We start from the raw sequence: 21,759 nt of genomic DNA, 5'->3' as shown, positions 1-21,759 counted from the left end.
TTAAAAATAACAAACATGTTATACTTACCTGCTCTGTGCAGTGGTTTTGCACAGAGCAGCCCAGATCCCTCGCTGGCGCTCCTAGCCTCTCCCTCCTGCCAAGTGTTCCCACAGCAAGCAGCTTCCAATGGGGGCACCCGAGCCAAGCTGCTTCTCTGTGTGTCCATTCAGACATGGAGCCATGGCTCGGCTCTGCCCCGCCCCCTCCCTCCTCATTGGATCACTGATTTTAATTGACAGGTGCCCGCTGCTGTCTCAGCTGTCCAGGACTCTCCTATCTCATTGGCTGAGACTCCTGTGCATTATCGCTGATTTGAGATGGGGCTCAGGTAAGTATTAGGGGAGATGGGGGGGGGGGCTGCTGTAAACAAAAGGTTTTTTATCTTATTGCATAGAATGCATTAAGATAAAAAAAAAACCTTCTGCCTTTAGAACCACTTTAACCCCTTGATTGCCCTGTCACCCAGCCAGTGTCATTAGCACAGTGACAGCGTACAGAATTATCACTGTAGTAGTGTCACTAGTAACATCAGTGCCAACCAATTAGTGTCCCTCTCAGCCAGTGTCAGTTGGTGCCAGATTGCCTGCCCCACTATCACAGTCACACTATAAGTTACTGATCACCGCCATTACTAGTACAGTCTCTGTACGGATCAGTGTCTTATCTTGATCACGATCAGAACTATACTAGTGTCCCCAACAGATTGTCCCCAAAAAACACAGTTTTCTTTTTTTTTACCAAAGACCTGTAACAGAATACATTTGAGCTACATTTATGAAGAAATGCGATTTTATTGGATATGTTTTACAACAGAAAGTGGAAATTATCATTTTTTTCTTCAAAACTTTCTGTCTTTTTTTATTTATATAATAAAAAAATGTAAAAACCAGTGGTGATCAAATACCTCCAAAAGAAAATTCTATTTGTGTGAAAATAATGATACCTTTCATTTGGGTACTGCGCTGCATGACTGAGCAATTGGCAGTTAAACTAGTTCAGTGCTTCATAGCAAAAAAAATGGTCTGGTCATAAAGTGAGTAAAACCTTTGGGTGGTCAAGTGGTTAATGGGTGCAGAGTGTAACGGAAACCTCAACCCACACTGTGCTTGTGGACGTCCGTCATTATACGGCTTCCTCCCAGTCGTGAACATAGATACCAGATTTTCCCAGCCGCCCCCATACAAAGCTAGCCGACAACTTAGCTTGTACTGGAATCTCCTCTTTATTGAACAGTCACTCAGAATTTATATACAGCATGGACCTCCCCCTCCTGATCAGATTACCACACACAGGTCAGGGGTTGCCTGATTGCATTATCATATGCAGATGAAATTGTACACAAAGCTTAATTGATTTGTATATCTGTCTGGAGTTCAGTTTTATTGCAGGTTATAAACTTGATATCATGTGCATACAGTGTGGATATAAAGCACTGATTCCAAAATTAGAACTTTAACCGCCATAGAAATTTACTGTAAGTCTTTGAAACTAACTTTGCTCCCTGGGCTAACCCCTTTCTTTGCGTCTCAGTCATCAAGCTGATTTAAAATTGTATGTCCACTGGCATTTCATAGGCTGCAAGAATAAAATGAACAGTTAATGTGAAAGTATAAAACGAAATAACACATTTTCTTTCATACTCCAGACAGCTTCCTGAGAGGTGCGGCAGCAGCTTCCACCAGTTCCCCCCGGAATAGTCTCCAAACCAACCATTACGACTCGCCTAAAAACAGTCACATTCCCAGCCATTATGACATGCCACCAGTCCGGCAATATCCCCCGTCTCCGGGAGCAAAGCGTAAAACGCGATGAAGGTTTGAAGAAACTTTTGGTGACAACAATTGCTACTTGCACCAACTGGGACATCAAGTTTGATGCTTACAGTGGAATTTTGGGATCTCCTTCTCTGCTGGCATGACCTCGGCAATCTGTGAAGTCTTTTTTTTTGTTGTTTACAATGACTTGTATCATTTTAGTACTTAAGCCGGGTACAATACAAACTGATTGTAGATGAATTTTCACTGTGAATGACTGCAAATTTGTAAATATAGATATTTTTGGCTTTTGGAGACTGGTCTTTTCAGAAGCCGAAGAAAGACTTTCATGAAGGTATCTACCCCTTTTTATGGCAAAGAAAGACTGCAATAGTGGATCCAAGACAACGGGAAAGAAATCAAACAAAGTCTCTGTCTTCTGGTTAATGATTTTGATTTTATTGCTAGAGAGTTGATCTTTCAAGAAATGCAGCTGTATGTAAATAAGGTCAGACTCTTGTTTTTAAAGTCTGATTCAGATTTATTTCCCGATAAAAACAATGTAAAAATGTACAAACATAGAAGACAACTTTCCATAGTGTTATTAGCATTTTCTGCAGGATCAAAAGTCTGTCAAACTCACAAATTTAGATTTCTTGAACCAAACTTTTCTAAGCTCCATGCAACAAAAAATATGTATTGGAATTAAAGCGTCTAATATTGGCCTTGGCATTTAGATTTTGTATTTTTATATTATAGTGAATTTATCAGCTGATTTAAAACAGATCAAGCTGAAGTATACTATAGGAGTTCCTACAAACCCTTACAGCAAATGCCTAAATTGTAAAATAAGCATAACTGAACCCAAGAACAGAAATGGTATACATTGCAGCTCATCAGTCTTTAGATGTGGTGGCTGCATTTTTTTTAATTTTACAGGCTAAAGAACAAGTAAGTACAATAAATACCTATTGATCTTGTCAGAAATATAATGTCCTTGTCTTTCTTGAAGCGTCTGATCTTTCTTATGTAAACTACTTATTCCATCACCTCAACTGTAATATAGATGAACAAGGGCAAATGTACTAAAAGTCCAGCCTAGTGGCTCCCTCCATAGATACAGTGGAATGATGAATGTCGTCACCCTAGGACAGCGTTTTTCAACCAAGGTGCCAAGGCACCCTGGGGTGCCTTGGGGTTTCTTCAGGTGTGCCTTGGCAAAATGCCTAAAAATTGCCCAAAAATTGTATACAAGCTGGCGTGTGGATGAAGGCTGCCTATTAAATACACCGAGTCAAGAAGAAGAAGAAAAACATAGAACCAGTTTGTAAATGTGTATTTGCTTTGGAAGAATAAATCAGCTCTAATGGCGGGTGTCCTACTTGCTGCGTTATGTAAAACTATTAGAATAGGGGTGCCTCAAGACTGTCCATAATTTTTTAAGGGTGCCTCAAGACTGTCCATAATTTTTAAAGGGTGCCTCGAGATTGTCCATAATTTTTAAAGGGTGCTTTGAGATTGTCCATAATTTTTAAAGGGTGCCTCGAGATTGTCCATAATTTTTAAAGGGTGCCTTGACTGAAAAAAGGTTGAGAAACACTGCCCTAGGACAGGAAGTCTGCTATTCTCAAGATTATCAGGTGGAAATAAAGGGAAAAAATGTGAACAAAAAATGAATGCAGGTACCTCATCTTTTGTCTAGTAAACTGAATGACTGTCAGTGTGGAGGAACACTGGACTTGGTCACCACTCTTAGCAAGAAAATTGTCACTGCGCTATAAATAATTATTGAAAAGTACACCAAAATATACACTATATTGTCAAAAGTATTGGGGCGCCTGCCTTTACACGCACATGAACTTTAATAGCATCCCAGTCTTAGTCAGTAGGGTTCAATATTGAGTTGGCCCACCTGTTTCAGCTATAACAGCTTCACCTCTTCTGGGAAGGCTGTCCACAAGGTTTAGGAGTGTGTCTATGGGAATGTTTGATCATTCTTCCAGAAGCACATTTGTCAACATAATGGATCACTTATAAATAAAATGCTGATATAATCAGTCATTTCACACCAGGGTAATGCACTTTTCCAGCATATCAGGGGTTACAGCAGTGCCTCAGACCCCCCCCCCCCTTCATGTAAGAAAGACAAGCACCACATAGCATAAAATATTTTACCATTTATTTAATAAAACAGAATCACACCTACTGTACATCTAATAGTGTCATGCCCAATACTAGGAATGACAGCGTGTTTTGGTAAGCACTGCCGACTCCAGCCACGACGGTGAGCGAATGGACTTGTGCGGGGTGACATCACTCAATGAAGCTCCGCCCATTGATGATTTTTGAGGTCTGAGTAGGTAAATTCTGGGTTCATATATATTTTTGGGTATGTTTATATTAATTATAGCGCTGACACAATTTTCTTGCTAACATTGTACACCTGCTTAAGAAGCTTATGAAGTGGGCGTAACGCGTACGGGTGGGATGAGGCATTGCCATTGACGTCGTTTTACTAATTTGTATCAGTGTGGTGAGCTGATGACATGCGTTTTTTACTTATACCTTTGTCAGTGTTTTTATTCCACATTTTGTTTTAATAAATACATTTGTAGCAAAGAGCACTATGGTTTCTCCATTTCTGTTTCATGGAGGACTGAGATTCAGGGGTGCTACCAGAGGGAATGCTCCAGTATCATCCAATATCCTAAGTGGAGGACACTAAGGCGGATTTGACTCTGTGCTGGGGTCAAATATTGGAGGTAAGTAGGAATTGTGCCTGAAGGTGGTGGGCACCAAACATGTTGGATACAATCATTTATTGTCACTATATTTGCACTACGGTGGAATTCTATGAATGGGACTTTTATAGAAGACATTTTTTGCTATCACTATGATGATTTAACATCATTTGGATTTTTATTATCTATTTATATTTTGTCATTAATTGATTGTGTTGCACCTATATGTTGCACTTTACCATTGTACACCTTTACGGTTTTAGTGATTACAGCTTTTCTCATTACCCACTAAGATAGCTATGGTGCTGTCTATTTTTTGATACACTGATATTTTGCACAACACTGTGCTGTATCGATCTACTGAGCCAAAGAACAGAACAATACTCAGGGACTGCAGTGTGACAAGAATGGGGGCTTGACTCCCGAAACGTGTCAAATGGTTATCCAAAATCCATTGAATTAGAAGAGTTCCATGGTGTGTAAGGTCCTTCAAGTCCTGGATTTTTGTGCAATGCTGTTTACATCTTGCAGATTTCCAGAATTATGTCAGCTCTCTCCACAGGATTACTTTAATTACTTAATTGCCATAGCTTCTGACAAATTCTTCAGCTTTGGACACTTCTGGAAGTGTTGGATACCTGTGTCCCACAAAAAAGGTTTATTAAAATCCGAAGACAACATACATTGTACTCACAAACAAATGATGATTGCGCACATAGAACACAATGGAACCGGTCATCTCCAAAATGGCCAAGCAGCCCCTGTATTGGATGACGTGTTGGTGTTCGCAAATGTCTGGCTGGGCTGACGCGTTTCGAGGGAGAACCCTCTTCCTCAGAGCCAAGGCGTGTTACTGACTGTCAGTAAACACATAAAAAGTATTGGATAAAAAATGTATTGGATAAAACATATCCAATAAATTTTGTAAAAAAAATCAAACTTCTTCATAAATTTAGGCCAATAGGTATTATGCTACATGTTTTTGGCAAAAAAAATTCCCAGTAAGCGTATATTGATTGGTTTACGTGATCGTTATAGCGCCTACAAACTATGGTATATATTTATGGAATTTTTATTTATTTATATTTTTTATGCAAGTATTGGTGGCAATATTGTGATATTGCAGCGGACAATCAGACCCTAGCTGACACTTTTGACGCTTTGGGGAACCAGTGACACTAATACAGTGATCAGTGCTAAAAATATGCGCTGTCACTGTACTAATGACACTGGCTGGGAAGGGGTTAAACATCAGGGGTGATGAAAGGGTTACTTCTGTGCCTAGTCAATGTTTTTGTGTACTGTGTGTGCTTCTTTTACTAGGGGAAAAGTTTGTTTTTTCCTTGCTTTGCAGGGACACAAACGCCATCTCTTCCCCCTGTCAGAACGGAGACCAACCTTGTTTACATAGGTAGAGCTCCGTTCTGAGTCTCTGCCCAATGATCGGCACCCACAGAGCTCCCCCAGAAGACATAAGTGCAGAATCACATATATATTATAGAAGTAGAAGGTGAATTCTGATTAGGTTCAGAATGGCAGAGTCCACCAGTGATCCCAGAAGGCAGGCGACAGAAGTAAACATAGAAGAATGTAGCTGATTCTTGGAGTATTCCAGAGCAGACACTAGGTCAGTGATGGCGAACCTTGGCACCCCAGATGTTTTGGAACTACATGCCCCATGATGCTCATGCATTCTACAGTCTAATTGAGCATCATGGGAAATGTAGTTCCAAAACAACTGGGGTGCCAAGGTTCGCCATCACTGCACTAGGTGATAATCAGAGGCAATATTGGAGTCACAGAACAAGCCAAGGTCAGCACTGAGTGGGCCGCACAATGCGGAATCACAATCCAAATCAGGAACTAGTAAGCAGCCGTACAGAGCCAACATTAGTTTAGGAGAGGACCAGGTAAGGAAGCCTATGCAGGCCACAGGTCAGGACACAAAGAACAATCTGAAGACCAGTCAGGTGATACTAATACTATATTTAAGAACATCTCTTAAATACACCATCTGGCACCAATACTGACTCTGGGCATGTACACATATCTGAGCACAAACTGTGAAGTACATGCACATACAGGAGAACTCCTGCACACAAACTCATTCCTAGGCACCACTCTGTGCTGAAAATATATGCTTACACACAGGTCTCTAAGCCATCTGGCTAACAGAAATTCCAGATATGGGGATATATTGTGCTGGGGGTTATTGCTTTCCCTGGCACTTGCAGGAGGTTATTCCCCGCTCTGACACCTGCTGTGGCTTGTCATTGCTGGTTCTAACTCATGCTGGGGGTTATTTCTGGCACCAGTGCTGAGGGTAACTATCACTGCCACTGACAGCAACAATGGGGCTTATTTTACTCCCACAATCCTGTATGTGTACCTCCAGGCGCTATTTTACCTAAACTATAACAAGAAACATGGCACTGTACAAGCCATAAAACAAAAAAAATGGCCTCTGCCCCCACCTATAACTGGCCTTCATAGCAAAGAACACATGGAAGGGCAACGCACATGAGACAAATACAGATAAAAATTTCCCAGTCAATTTGCTAACCAGTTTGCTTACCAACCAAATTAACCTGTCTAACAGTTTGCGTCAAAACAGGGGTTTAGTTAGCACACATTTGCAAAAACGCATGTGAAAGCTGCAGGGCCACTCCACGGCACCCTGAATTACCTGCAGTCCTTACTCTTGTAAATTTATGAGAGTCTCCACAGTGGAAGCACATGCAAGTTAATGGATAGATAGGGGGCGCCTGGAGGTGGCTCAACCCTCCTAAAGGTACTTGGGGGCACAATAGACACCCAGCCAATAGCACAACAGCAAAGGCATCTAGTGTGTCCGGCTAACCAGTATACATGAACAACAAAAAAAATGGCCTCTGCCCCCACCTATAACTGGCCTTCATAGCAAAGAACACATGGAAGGGCAACGCACATGAGACAAATACAGATAAAAATTTTCCAGTCAATTTGCTATCCAGTTTGCTTACCAACCAAATTAACCTATCTAAGTTTGCGTCAAAACAGGGGCTTAGTTAGCACACATTTGCAAACGCATGTGTAAGCTGCAGGGCCACTCCACGGCACCCTGAATTACCTGCAGTCCTTACTCTTGTAAATTTATGAGAGTCTCCACAGTGGAAGCACATGCAAGTTAATGGATAGATAGGGGGCGCCTGGAGGTGGCTCAACCCTCCTAAAGGTACTTGGGGGCACAATAGACACCCAGCCAATAGCACAACAGCAAAGGCATCTAGTGTGTCCGCTAACCAGTATACATGAACAACAAAAAAAATGGCCTCTCCCCCCACCTATAACTGGCCTTCATAGCAAAGAACACATGGAAGGGCAACGCACATGAGACAAATACAGATAAACATTTTCCAGTCAATTTGCTATCCAGTTTGCTTACCAACCAAATTAACCTATCTAAGTTTGCGTCAAAACAGGGGCTTAGTTAGCACACATTTGCAAACGCATGTGTAAGCTGCAGGGCCACTCCACGGCACCCTAAATTACCTGCAGTCTTAACTCTTGTAAATTTAGGAGGGTTGGGCCACCTCCAGGCTCACCTGCCCCCTCTCTATCCATTAGATTGCATGTGCTTCCACTGTGGAGACTCTCATAAATTTACAAAAGTTAGGACTGCAGGTAATACAGGGTGCCGTGGAGTGGCCCTGCAGCTTACACATGCGTTTGCAAATGTGTGCTAACTAAACTCCTGTTTTGACGCAAACTGTTAGACAGGTTAATTTGGTTGGTAAGCAAACTGGTTAGCAAATTGAACTGGGAAATTTTTATCTGCATTTGTCTACTGTACAAGCCATACATTGTGAGGCAACAGCCACTTTTTTGACCATGTCACCATATCTACAAGTATGTGGTGAGCAGAACACTATGGATGATGCATTCCTCTAAGTTCCTTTAAGACAAGGGGTCCACTTAGCACACCATGTTTTTCTTTTTAATCCCATTAGGGTGTCACTCCTAATTCTTTACAAAAGTAGGCAACTATGCATTATTTTTATTCCCTCTGACACCAATTAGAGAACTAATTTTTACTCTGCTGACAAGCAATATAGGAGACACTGTTATACTGCACACTCTACACTTGAATGTGTGTATAAGGGGCCACAGCCTGTGTGCCTATTACAATTTGTATTATAACACCAGCTTCAGACTTCCTCACCTACTGTATACTCCTAGCACAGGCGTAACACCCTGCCAAAAAATCTCATTATAGACAATTGACAAAAAACCATGAAAATCAATTACAAGTTGGACAGCATGACACCAAGAAATTATTTAATAATAATAATAACCACAGCGTCACACATGACGTAATTATACATTTCTATTTTCCACACACGTCCACCTAGGTCATACCTGAAATTTGCTTTCTTGTCTTATGATTGGTCAGATCTTCTCTGGTACCTGTATAAAAGGGGATCTGGAGGATGAGTGTCACACCAAGCTTCAGAGAGAAGATATTTCACATTATAGTGAAGGAGAATTCTGAACAAGATGAATGAAAAGGTCTTCCTCCTGGTTCTGGGCTGTATTACGGGGCTGGTGACCAGTCTACCTCTATCGGCACAAATACAGGTGAGATGATGAGCTGACATGAATAGAAAAGGGGGCAGGTGAAAACTATGAAAGCATGGCTCATGACATCCAGCTAGGTATTAACATTAGCTAATAGTGAAATGTAACTTGCCTTAAATTGTTTCCCCTTTAGTTTTGGATAGAGGACTTAGGGGCTAGAACCCCAGTTGGGTTTTTTGGCTAACACAAAGAAAAACTTGGGGCTTGATACAGATTTCCAAAGAGTCACTGAAATTGTCACTGGACAGACTGGCTCCAGTTCGACAGCACTCCACAAAATGGGTACACCCCTTACAAATGGAGAGAACCTAGAGTTTAGAATCCATTCACATACAGTCCAACGAGAGTGCCAAACAAACACCCAAGATTCCCAATGTTCAGTGTAAGTGGTGGCTGGCAAGTAAAGTGGGTACTAAAGCTATCAACCAACTTGATCATTAAAAACTGTGGTCTTTGGATGTTTGTTTGCAGCTTGGAGGAACCCTTGTAGCTGGAATTAAGGATGCGCCCATGGCTTAGTATTAAAAATTATAACATGATACCCCCTCCTTATTCTTGTTGCTGAGAGCAAAATGCAAAAAAACTGCTGGTTCTAAAGTTAAGCTTACTGGTTTCTGGAGCTTTATATCACTAATCATTTGGAATGCCACTGTACAATTTATATAGATTGTGCTATGGAATGTTGTACCATGTTCTTATAATTTGTTTGCAAAAAAAGTGTTTATTAAGGCAGTTGAAGAAATAAACCATTGCCTTGTTTAATGTTTAGTGTAAGATGGGGGCAGTGAAAGGGAGGTTGCATGCAGAGGTCAGACCTGAAGAGTGGTGAAAGTAAGATGTGAATGGGGATGCAGAGGTAGGCAGCTGTGGAAGAAGGCTGAACTCTGCACTCTATGTGTAGCACACCCCTGAACTCTGCACTCTGTATGCAGCACATTCCTAAAATCTGTACTCTGTATGCAGCACATTCCTAAACTCTGCACTCTGTATGCAGCACGTCCCTAAACTCTGCACTCTGTATGCAGCACGTCCCTAAACTCTGCACTCTGTATGTAGTACATCTCTAAACTCTGCACTCTGTATGTAGTACATCCATAAACTCTGCAATCTGTATGTAGCACATCTCTAAACTCTGCAGTCTGCAAGAAGCACATCCCTGAACTCTGCACTCTGTATGCACTACAACCCTGAACTCTGCACTCTGTATGCACTACAACCCTGAACTCTGCATCTGTATGTAGCACATCCCTAAAATCTGCACTTTGTATGCAGCACACCTCCAAACTCTGCACTCTATATGCAACTCACCCCTGAAATCTGCACTCTGTGCGTAATGCATTCCTGGCAGTTAATGCCAGACTCTCTAACTGTTAGTGAAATTTAAGCATGCCCACTATTTAGTGAAGTTTGGAGGGTGTTTGTGGGGAGGAGGAGGGTTAGGGGATCATGGTTAAGCTCCTGCACCTACTGTATTTTCAGAGAAAAAAATCCCCGATAGTAGGGGTGGGGACGGGTGATTGTAGTGGGTCAGATGGCGGCAGTGACCAGAAAGGTTCTTCTAGTGCACCGGCTGTGATATTTTGGCACCTGTGTTTTACTGGCCTTAAATATGAGTGGCAACCTTAAAATAACCATACCTGTAACCATGGTATCTACAAGACTCTGTAGTGACATGTTCTGAATACTCCTATCCAGGGTTGTAGTCTAAGAAGTGGAAACTGCAATGTGCCTGTCTTTTGAAACTGGTGGGTCTAGTGTGGGGCTTCAACCTGTTGTCCCTGATAAGTTATAATACATGAGGGGTCTTCTGTGGGTCCAGGAACTGGTTTAACAACCCAGATGCTAGGGGGCCTCCAACATGGTCATTGCCAATAAGACTGAAAGTGAGGGTGTACACAAGGTCTGGGGCTGGGGTACCCAATATGAGAAATTACACAAAGTCCTTGATGTTGTATTTGATCTTGTATATTGTATTTTGGTTAGAAATTAATGACATTTAGAGACAGGTGCTATAGGCACTAATATTCAAGCAATAGAGCAGTATAACACAGTATTGCAAGTTGCAGTTAATGGTTGTACAATATTACCAGGCCTAAAGCTGCTTTACTGGAGGACAGCTTGCACTGGAAGAGTGGTGCTTTGCAGAGTACTGAGACAGCAGTCTATACTGATGAGGGGTGTCCACTTCACTGATCTGGATATGGGAATGTCCACTCTACACAGGCGGGGTACCTGAACTGACCCTACTCGAACAGCAACTTCTCCCTGCACTATTCATGTTCCTTAACAATCAGGGTCCCTGTCACTCACCTACCATCCCCGACCCCGCCAATTGAGCCTGAATGGTGGGGGAGCCATGATTTATAGAGTTCCGCACCAAGATGAATGCCAAAGGTTACAAGAGTTGCAGAGTCCAATTAGACAGCTGAAACCTCTGTGACAACTAGGTAGTCCCTGAGGGAACAATTTCTTCTAAGATTCCATTCCTTCTGAACAGTGATACAGTGCCACCTACTGGATGGGGGGGGAACTTGCACCTGCCTACAAGAGTGAAAGTTTCATACTATATGAAGCCACCTGCTCTGATAGAGGCTCTTCAAAAGGAGATTTCTCCTAACGTTTGAGACATTTCCACTACTTTTCTTTGGTGTATCTATTACAGAAGCAAGAAAAAAAAAAAACAGAAAAAAATAATTTTAAAAAATAGACAGTACAAGCAAACTAACAAAGAGTCCTATAGATATAAGGTTATATTCAGACCAAAGCAAAGCTTGAAGTCAAATATGTCAGTTTGGCCAAGTATAGCTAACTTTGATATTCAATTCTGGAGAATTGAAGGGCCTTAATGTTCAGATTTTTATTCTGATACGTATGACCATGTGGTTGACTGCTGTGGGATGAAAATGCTTCCTAAAGCCTCGTACACACGCAACGAATTTCCGCCGACCGGTCGTCCGTCTTTTATCCAGAGTGGTGTTTGTTGGTTGGAATGTGCTCTAGACTGCACATGAATTTTCCCGCACGACAGAATTCTAATTCAGAAGTGATGTCATGTGTTGGTTTGCTTTCTTTGTGTTCTTTCATCTCTGAGCATGCCTAGTCTTGCTCATAAGATTTTTCCCCATCGCAATCTGTACTAATGAGACGAAAATCGGACGTGTTTTGATGGTCGACAAAAATTATATAGCCTGCACACCAGGATTTTTTCGGCCAAAAAGTCGGAGTCGGTTGTCGGAAGCACCATACTAACAAGCTGAAAATCGGCAGATCGGTCGTCGGACGAAATTTCCCGGCCGAATTTCGACTCGTGTGTATGAGGCTTAACTGTGAGTGCTGCTATGGAGAGGGCTTTGTGAAGCTAGTTTAAACACAAACTTAGGAACTTGGACTAGGTGCATTTTAACTACATTTAGTCTTTTTTTTTCAAAAAATTATTTATCTAGAGTAAATAGTGTTTTTTTTCTACTTTTCCCATGTTAATGAACATGTAAGCTCACTCACTAAAATCACATATAAGCTTTACCATGATTTATAGTATTACTGTATTTATGAGTTCTAAAGTAATTTCCATCCTATTATAAATGACAGCTTTCAGTAAAATAATACCTGTCAAGAAGTTCTTTCTTCAAACACTTCTTGTTAAGTCAACACCTTGTCCCTGCTCTCATGGGTAGTCATCTTTACGTGCACCTTTGGCAGGGCTGCCATCAGGGGGGGACAGCCCATACACATGTAGGGGGCCCGGGCATCCTGAAGGGCCCAGCCACCCAGCAGGGTCAGGAGATGGCAGAGGTGTGAGGCCCTGGAGAATGATGGTGGTCAAGCCTGGGGGGCCCAGGCCTAAAGCATTGTAAGGGGCCCCAAATTTTCTGATGGCTGCCCTGACCTTTGGTGAATGCTATAGAGAGGCTACACTGGTGAAAACAATGTTATCAACATTGAGATGCAGAAAACCGAAACAGTATTTTCTAAAAGATAAAAAAAATTGTGGCAATTGTTAAAGATGAAGGGGGCTTTAGCAAACTTCCTCAAATTAAGGTTTAAATCTAACAGGGGAACTATCTGTGCAGCTAACAAAAAGATAAGGATGCAATTTCATCCATAGGACCCAAGATGTCCATCCATTGAAGAGGACCGAGGAGACCTTCACTTGTTATCTGCTATTATTTTATTTATTTTGCAATAAAACATTGATACAAAATATTTCTTTTTCAGAACCTAATACCTGGAATGAACGAAGATGGTAAGTTCTCAACTTCTTTATCTATATTTCATTAGTTGTTTAATTTATTGGACAATAATTATTTTTACTGCTCCCATGGCCTTAGTCTGACAACTTTGCACTCCCCAACTGTCATTTTGTTTGTTGCTCCCCTTAACCGATAGAAGCATTTACATGCAATCCATGTAGAGTATGTGTTGTTGGGATATAATGGTGGCATGAACCACAAAGACCTGAGTCCCGCTGATCTGGTGCAGCCATAGACATAAAGGATTTAGTATTTTTGGTTTAGGAAATCAGCTACACTGCATATTAGCAGCTATTCTAGCTACACAAACTGAGACTATATTGTGACACTTAAAGATCTGAGAAGTTCTGACTGAAAGAGGACCCCCCCCCCCCCAAACACTCTATAAACCTGCCAACAACTAAATAACCAATGGGGAGGGGGGGGGGGGGTAAACAATCATACTTACCTATATCCTTGACTTTTTCTTCATACTAACTTTCTTTTGCCCTGCCTGGATCCCCGTTCCCACGCCATCCATGATACTGCACATACACTACATGAAGCGCATTACATGCTCCTCATCTTGTACATTCGTCGTACAACACTGCAGAAGAAAAATGCACCTGAAATTTCACAAGATCTCAGGGAGAAGCCTTTTTTCCCCAGCAAATGAATGTCATTTTGTACATCAGTTGTGCTAAACGAGACACATAAGATCATGTGCTTAATCTTGCGTATGCACAGTATGACAATACGGCAAGATCTCATGGTCTAGATAAGAGATTCCCCTGAAGGTTGGGGAGGGGGGAGCAGGGATATGTCACCACTGCCTTCAGGGGATCTAGTAAGTGGAAAAAGAAAAATATAAGAGAAGTAAAGCAGAAAAATAAATAAATGAATAAAAAAATATAAATATATATATACAGTATCTCACAAAAGTGACAATAACTCAACACACAGCCATAAATGTCTAAACCGCTGGCAACAAAAGTGCACCCCTAAGTGACAATGTCCAAATTGGGCCCAAAGTGTCAATAGTTTGTGTGCTCACCATTACTTTCCAGCACTGCCTTAACCCTCTTGGGTATGGAGTTCACCAGAGCTTTACAGGTTGCCACTGGAATCCTCTTCCACTCCTCCATGATGACATCACAGAGTTGGTGGATGTTAGAGACCTTGCGCTTCTCCACCTTCCATTTGGGGATGCCCCACAGATGCTCAATAGGGTTTAGGTCTGGAGACATGCTTGGCCAGTCAACAATCACATTTAGCCTCAGCTTCTTTAGCAAGGCAGTGGTCGTCTTGGAGGTGTGTATGGGGTCATTATCATGTTGGAATACTGCCCTGCGGCCCAGTCTCCAAAGGGAGGGGATCATGCTCTGCTTCAGTATGTCACAGTACATGTTGACATTCATGGTTCCCTCAATGAACAGTAGGTCCCCAGTGCCGACAGCACCATGCAGCCCCAGACCATGACACTCCCACCACTATGCTTGACTGTAGGAAAGACACACTTGTCTTTGTACTCCTCACCTGGTTGCCGCCACACACGCTTGACACCATCTGAAGTTTATCTTGGTCTCATCAGACCACAGGACATGGTTCCAGTAATCCATGTCCTTAGTCTGCTTGTCTTCAGCAAACTGTTTGCGGGCTTTCTTGTGCATCATCTTTAGAAGAGGCTATCTTCTGGGATGATAACCATGCAGACCAATTTGATGCATATGTTTGGAGCACTGACAGGCTGACCCCCCCCACCCTTTAACCTCTGCAGCAATGCTGGCAGCACTCATACGTCTATTTCCCAAAGACAACCTCTGGATATGAAGCTGAGCACATGCACTCAACTTCTTTAGTCGACCATGGTGAGGCCTGTTCTGAGTGGAACCTGTCCTGTTAAACCGCTGTATGGTATTGGACACCGTGCTGCAGCTCAGTTTCAGGGTCTTGGCAATCTTCTTATAGCCTAGGCCATCTTTATGTAGAGCAACAATTCTTTTTTTCAGATCCTCAGAGTTCTTTGCCATGAGGTGCCATGTTGAACTTACAGTGACCAGTATGAAAAAGTGAGAATGATAACACCGAATTTAACACACCTGCTCCCCATTTACATCTGAGACCTTGTAACACTAACGAGTCACATGACACCGGGGAGGGAAAATGGCTAATAGGGCCCAATTTGGACATTTTCACTTAATGGAAGAGATTTCAGGAACCTGTGATCAGATGAGGGTGAGGGTGCCAATGACACTCAAGAAGATTCAGGAACCGACTACAAGTTCATACAGGGCACCCAACCAGAAGTGTCACAGATCAGGGCGAAGCTTACATTCTCACCTTCACTAATCTGCTGACAGCTTTGTAGACTTAAAGTATAACTAATAGCAAAACTTTTTCTTTTTTTTGTTTTGTATAGAGTGGAGAGGGATTAGAACCCCTGTCAGTTTTATTGCTATCTGTATCTCCGTTAGGGAGATTCACCCTCTCTGTTTGTCCTGTTTACCATTATCATTGAAAGTGAAAATAGAAGAAAATTCCAAACTTTGGGTTGTCCTCAGAAAAATAATTGAGGAGAAATCTTCCAACGGGGACACATTTCTGGTGAGTTGGGGGTCCCCAAGGAATTCTCTCATTTTGCAGGAATTTCCTTTCACTTCCTGTTTGGCTATGGGACAGGAAGTGAAGGAAAATCTTTGCAATGGGACGCACATGGCGAAAAAAAAATCTCACAGGGGTTATATCCCCCCCTTACTCCATCCAAAATTAAAAAGAAAAGATTTGCCTAAAGTTCTACTTCAAGCTTTTAGTTGTCATACAATTACAATTTTAGAATGGATTCAAAATTTATATAAAAAGTCACTTTCATTATTTGTTTTTTTGGTAACTTGCCTCTAGTTATGATGTCTAATGAGTATTTTGTATGTGTCCATTTAGCCACAATGAGTGAGGACTATGAAGTCCCTCAAGGGATCTTCACCAAGATCATTCAAGCAAATAAAGGTAATTATTCAAAAATCCACCCTGTAAGGGTAAAGTAATAATATTAAATAAAGTCATAAATTGTGAAACGCTTAACATCATGCACTGATGGACCAGCCAATAGCATGTACAGAGAATGGCAGAGCCCTTAGTCATTGTTTGGTTGTTCTACAGGGAAGATCGTAAAATACTGAGAAATTTTGTAAATCAGTGTCCTGTTTCTGAAGAGACTGATGAGTTTTTCCTGTCTACTGTTATTTTTGCAATGACACCTGTTAGATCTCTATTGAAACTGTATATTCTTCCTTTTGCAATTTCTAGTTCTGAAGCTACAATAAAAGCTAAACTCCAGGCAGATACAACAACACTATTTAACGTAGCTCTGTATTCATTACTATATCCTAACTGTAGTTGTAGCTATACAAACTTTATCTTTTCCAAACATTTTAACTGAGGATTAACATTACCAAGTTTAGCATATTTCATGTCTTCACATTTATATTATGCAGTTAGGTCAGCTGAACATAATTGAGCATTAGGGGTCATTTTATGGAGCATGCCCAGAATTACACAAGGCCACAGCACTTATGGTTAGAGAAAATCAAAAAGGAAGACAAATAATGAGAAAAAAATTAAAACATGGAAATTGGGAAGCATTGAACTCATTCAGTATATAGATGTAGGTAGGATCAAATAAGAGGATGGGTATGGGATCTAGGGGTGACCAAGTTGGGGGATAGGGAAGGGGTTGACCACCTTTGTACGGCTCCTCCTCTCACAGGTGGAGTGCATTTAATATCACTCCGTCTGTGTGCCGCCCGGAACTACAAAGGATGTAGCGGCTGGAGAGACTCCCGCGATTTAGGGTTATGTGCGGCGTGCGCCCCCTCACGCGGCGCATGGGCACGGTGCACCCCGCACACCCGCCCAGGATCGGCTCTGTACTTACCCTTCTGTGCCCCTTAAAGATATTGTAACCATGTGTCCCAGACTCCCCTGAAAGCTTCCATCCTGTCACTTGATACTTAAGATTTCAATAATCATAATCCAAGAGAATTTGGCTTTTACAAATCCAAACAGGATAGAGAGTGTCTTCCATTATCTGCTGTGGTAATTCTAGTTGTTAACAAAATAAAGACCAACCTCTTGGAGCATCTGGGTATCTCCCTGAATAATTTGTTTATCGGTGCATTAGAAGGGAACTTGCTAAGGATTATTTTGGTGACAGAGTACATGAATTTATATATTCTAATCCAGAATCTCTGAACCTTTGGGCAAGTCCACCATATGTAGTAAGCTTTGCCTTTCTGTCCACATCCATGGAAGCAATTGGGTAAAGTGTTGGGTATGAAGATGGCTAATCGGGATGGGACCGTGTAGCATCTTAACAACACCTTAGAATTTGCTTTGATTATCAAAGTATTTATTAATGTCTCTGATGTCCTAGTGGATAGTTTATGTAATTCCACCACTTACATATCTCCCCCCAGGACCTGTTTCCATTTTTCCATTCAGGACAGTTTTTAGAAAACTAAGCTTAAAGTGGCTGTAAACCCCATGAATGAAATTTGATCTAAGCACATATATCTTTAGTGTTTACTTTTCTCTTTCCTAAGCTCTAAGTGCCATTTCTCTCTGGTGCTTCGTTCCTCTGTTATCAGCATGAGTCACTTCTGACAAGCTGAACATTTATGTCGGGGAGGGAGCTTAGAGGGAAATAAGCAGGGAGCTTGTCTATTCAGAATATAGCTATGCATGTTCCTTCGTTCCTCTGCCTATGTGGAGGGAGGGGGGTGTCCCTTTCCTCCAATCAGCTCGCACACAGTGCAAATACAATCTCTCCACCCACCCCTAAATACTGCTGAATAATGAAGACAGATTTTTAACACAATCTGCACTTTTCAAAGGGTGTAGAAAGGGGAGCACAGCAGATATACATCTAAAACTTATGACGGAGGATGTCACTGGGTATATGTGAGGGTTTACAACCACTTTAATATAGTGTATGTTGTAGAAATGTGACTTGTCATCCTGTCCATGCTACGGTTTTTAAAGGGAATCATCGTTGTTAGATTTATCTGAGAACCCAATGATTTCAGGAAATTATCCAATTGATTATAACAAAAAACAACTGAGTTGGGTATGAAATACTGTTCTTGCAGGAGTGGTCTTGATAGGACTCAACTTTTGTTGCACAGATCAACTAGTCTCATGAGACCTTTCTTGATCCACCATGCTAAGTCTGTGAGTTGAATGCCCAGGGCAAAACCAGGGTTACAAAGGATAGGAGTCAATGGGTTAGAAGGGAATTTGAGTTTTATATCTGGTAAAAAGACAGTCCTAAAGACCAAGGGAGAAGGAAAAGGTTGGGCACATTATTCTTGGTCTCTCCTGGGACGTGAACCACATTGAGTGGTTTGTGAAAGCCTAATTGAAATTCAAATGCGGTTCATGTATGGTGGATAGAAAGTTATTAATTGTGCTAATTCTGCCACAAGAAATATTTAGTAAGATCTGGCATTCCCAACTCTCCTTGGTTTTTAGGGGTATATAGCAGAAGCTGCACAAGGGATCAATCCGTAATGCTGTAGTGTAGGAAGCTTGTTGATAGGAGCAGAGTGACAGAGTTCATCTCCTGCTGCTTTTTCTTGCTCTGTCCAATCACAGGCTTGCGAAGGGAGAAGACCTGTAAGGTTTCCTGCCAAACAGGACTGTGCTTTGTGCCAGAGCCATGTAAATCTCATGACTGGGTGGACATTAATACAAATCCTTTAGCAGGTCAAACAGCTGTCTTATAATTATTTCATTTGTGTATTTACCTGTTTGCCTGGAGTTCAGCTTTAGGATGGGATACATTTTTTTAGTGTACTAACTGTAACCATCTTTTTTTATGTTTAGATATTGACACGCCCATGTATGGAGGCGATATACGGATAAGAACTGGACGCAGCGCTAAAAACTGTACTTCTTGTCTTTGGCCGAAATTTGCTGATGGTACAGTTCCTGTTCCCTACAGCATATATGCTGACTTCAGTGAGTTATCTCTTCATCCTCTTGCATTTAAGTATTTATTATAGATTTCTATTTACAGAAACCCGAATTTCTACCTCTATTTCCAGGTCCCAGTGAGCTCAGAACAATTATCAATGCAATGGAAGAATTTGAGACATTGACTTGTGTGAGGTTTGTGCCTCATACAACAGAAGAAGATTATCTCAACATCACAGCTACGGATGGGTAGGTTGTCTTGTCTATTATCCATTAAGGTTCTCTGCAGAAAGTGCAACAGAAGAGGTCATCTAAGACCTTCACTGCATCTTAGACTTCAGTGCATGTGTCAGTGCATGAATGCTCCTCTTTTTTTCTCTAAAAACGAAAGGATTATTCCATACGATTGCAAATTAATGGGGAAGTCACATGTAGGGTAGACGGGTTTCACTTCTTCCATTTTATCCTCATTGTTGGGCTCCAAGTGTGAATCACATAGGAGGCCTATGGGTTCTTCTGGGCTACAGGTCAGTGCCTTGCACACTGGGTACATTTTCTTGTGCCATGCTCACCAATGCCCTGAGACAGGGGTAACTCAACCTTAAGGCGGACCATTGACTCAAAGATGGCCACACGCCATGCATACTTGAACAGATGACTGAACTCTAGTTCACTCTCTGCATGGTAATGTACACCACTACTGGCACTTGTTGCATTTAGGATGATGCCCACTCCACCTGTCCAGTGTATCTCAGCTACCTTGCTTCTAGTTGGGGACTGGGTACCTCTGAGCTCTGATTTGCTCCCGTTGTTATGGGAGATAGACCATCAAGGAAGATAATGCCTACAACAACTCCTTCACTACAGGAGGTTGTACCATCTCTTGTAGGTACACACTTTATGACAGGCTGCTTGCTAAACATTTGTTACTCTTAGTAACCGCTTGCTGTTTTCTGTACCGCATTAACTCTTGTACTGCTGTCTTAATAACTCAATGTGCTTCAAACGACCCAAGCTGTAGACTATGTGCGCATGTTACTTACATACACTCCTTTAGTAACTTCAGACCAGACAAGGACAAAGCTTCAAAATCTTTAGTGGAAACTCTCAGCATAACATTCCAAAACAAAGTGCACAGTCTTTCCCTAATATCTCTAGTCCTTAACTCAGGCTTGCGGCTGCCCCAGCATACCTGCTCAAAAAATAGTCCATAACTGTTTGAGTTCATATTGACAGTATCCTGAAGCTGGTGTTCTTCAGGGTGGACTGCAGGTCCCAGCAATCCTCTTACATGTGGAAGGTTCCTAGAGGCAGGTGAGTCTCTGGCAGCTGCAGAAGCTATGTGAAGTGGCTTGAGATTACATGCTGTGTCTCGTTTGTGTCTCTTCCCATGCAGACTGTTTGGTCAGAGCCCTCCCCCCTTTTATTAACAGCACAGGGAGAGAGAAAGAGCTCAGCAAAAAGTGTGAAAATGAGGTAAACCTTTCCCTCCCGGCTGGGACAGCAACTCTCTCACTAACCAGCAATTCAACTTGTTTAAACACAAGCCAACAGTAAAGTGCTTCTTAGATTTCTTTCTGTGTACCTAGTAGAAACAGCACAGGGACAGAAGAATTGTTATTGCAACACTACTTACATTGAGTAAAGAAATTATAATGACTGAGAGGTGGTGGAGCTTGGTGTCTACAGACTCAAAGGATTCCACCTAAAATTCATATTCACAATCAAAATAGATCCAAATAAATTGGTCCCGAAGAGAGCAGTGGATCCACTGCCTTTACCCAGCAAAATATTACTTAGCTCCCTAACATCACATCTCTTACTAGCACTGGGCACATGCATAGAGATATACCTGTTGTTAAAAGGTTAAAAGCTCTAAAGCAGCCCTCAAATTTTCCACTCGCCTACTCGCATTTTGCGAGTGGAAAATTATGTAGGGCGAGCTACTGTCAGGGGAAGAGAGGAGAGGAAAGCCAGCCGAAGAATTGGATAATGTCAGCGGCGGATCATCCCGCTGTAACAGCTTTAATTGTAATTGCCGGGTGCTCGCCGACATACACAGTCCCGTCTCCTAGCCCGGCTTCTTTGATAGACAGAACACCTGGCCAACCAGGACGTGTGACGTCTATCAAAGAAGCCGGCTAGGAGGCGGGACTGTGTATGTCGGCGAGCACCCGGCAATTACAATTAAAGCTGTTACAGCGGGATGATCCGCCGCTCCGACATTATCCGGCCAGCAGTACTGATGGAGGGGGTCAAGCTGATCATCTCACCCAGAGCCGGTACAAGGGAGGGTGGGATGGATGGCTGCCCTGGGCGTCTGTGTAATGGAGGTGGAGGGGGCGCTGCCAGGAGTGCTTCTGTGACTAGTGACAGGAGAGAGCGGGATGTGCTCTCTCTCTTCTTGCCGGGCTTCACACTCCTGTCAGTATAGCAGACATCAGATC

At 42.1% G+C, this 21,759-nt stretch overlaps 2 protein-coding genes across 3 annotated transcripts in view; both read left to right on the top strand.

Annotated features, from left to right (window-relative positions):
* Nucleotides 1-2,168, top strand: part of LOC309569433 (uncharacterized protein) — a 215,011-nt gene extending 212,843 nt beyond the window's left edge. For both annotated transcript variants that reach the window (XM_082275258.1, XM_082275257.1), the window contains one exon: nucleotides 1,647-2,168. In XM_082275258.1, the coding sequence (XP_082131384.1) occupies nucleotides 1,647-1,813 (167 nt within the window). In that variant the 3' untranslated portion in view covers nucleotides 1,814-2,168. The remainder of the gene's footprint in view (nucleotides 1-1,646) is intronic.
* A 6,864-nt stretch (nucleotides 2,169-9,032) lies between these two features.
* LOC309569128 (cubilin-like) overlaps nucleotides 9,033-21,759 on the top strand; it is a gene marked incomplete at both ends in the record, with an annotated part of 322,027 nt that continues 309,300 nt past the window's right edge. The window contains 6 exons of the mRNA XM_082274890.1: nucleotides 9,033-9,113; nucleotides 13,329-13,356; nucleotides 16,280-16,345; nucleotides 18,992-19,102; nucleotides 19,223-19,357; nucleotides 19,444-19,561. Of these exons, the coding sequence (XP_082131016.1) occupies nucleotides 9,033-9,113; nucleotides 13,329-13,356; nucleotides 16,280-16,345; nucleotides 18,992-19,102; nucleotides 19,223-19,357; nucleotides 19,444-19,561 (539 nt within the window). The remainder of the gene's footprint in view (nucleotides 9,114-13,328; nucleotides 13,357-16,279; nucleotides 16,346-18,991; nucleotides 19,103-19,222; nucleotides 19,358-19,443; nucleotides 19,562-21,759) is intronic.

The sequence above is a fragment of the Pelophylax lessonae genome, assembly GCF_965119305.1.
Source record: "Pelophylax lessonae genome assembly, chromosome: 13".
Lineage (NCBI taxonomy): Eukaryota > Metazoa > Chordata > Amphibia > Anura > Ranidae > Pelophylax > Pelophylax lessonae.
Note: the sequence above shows the minus strand (reverse complement) of the source record. Positions and strands in the feature narration are given on the sequence as shown.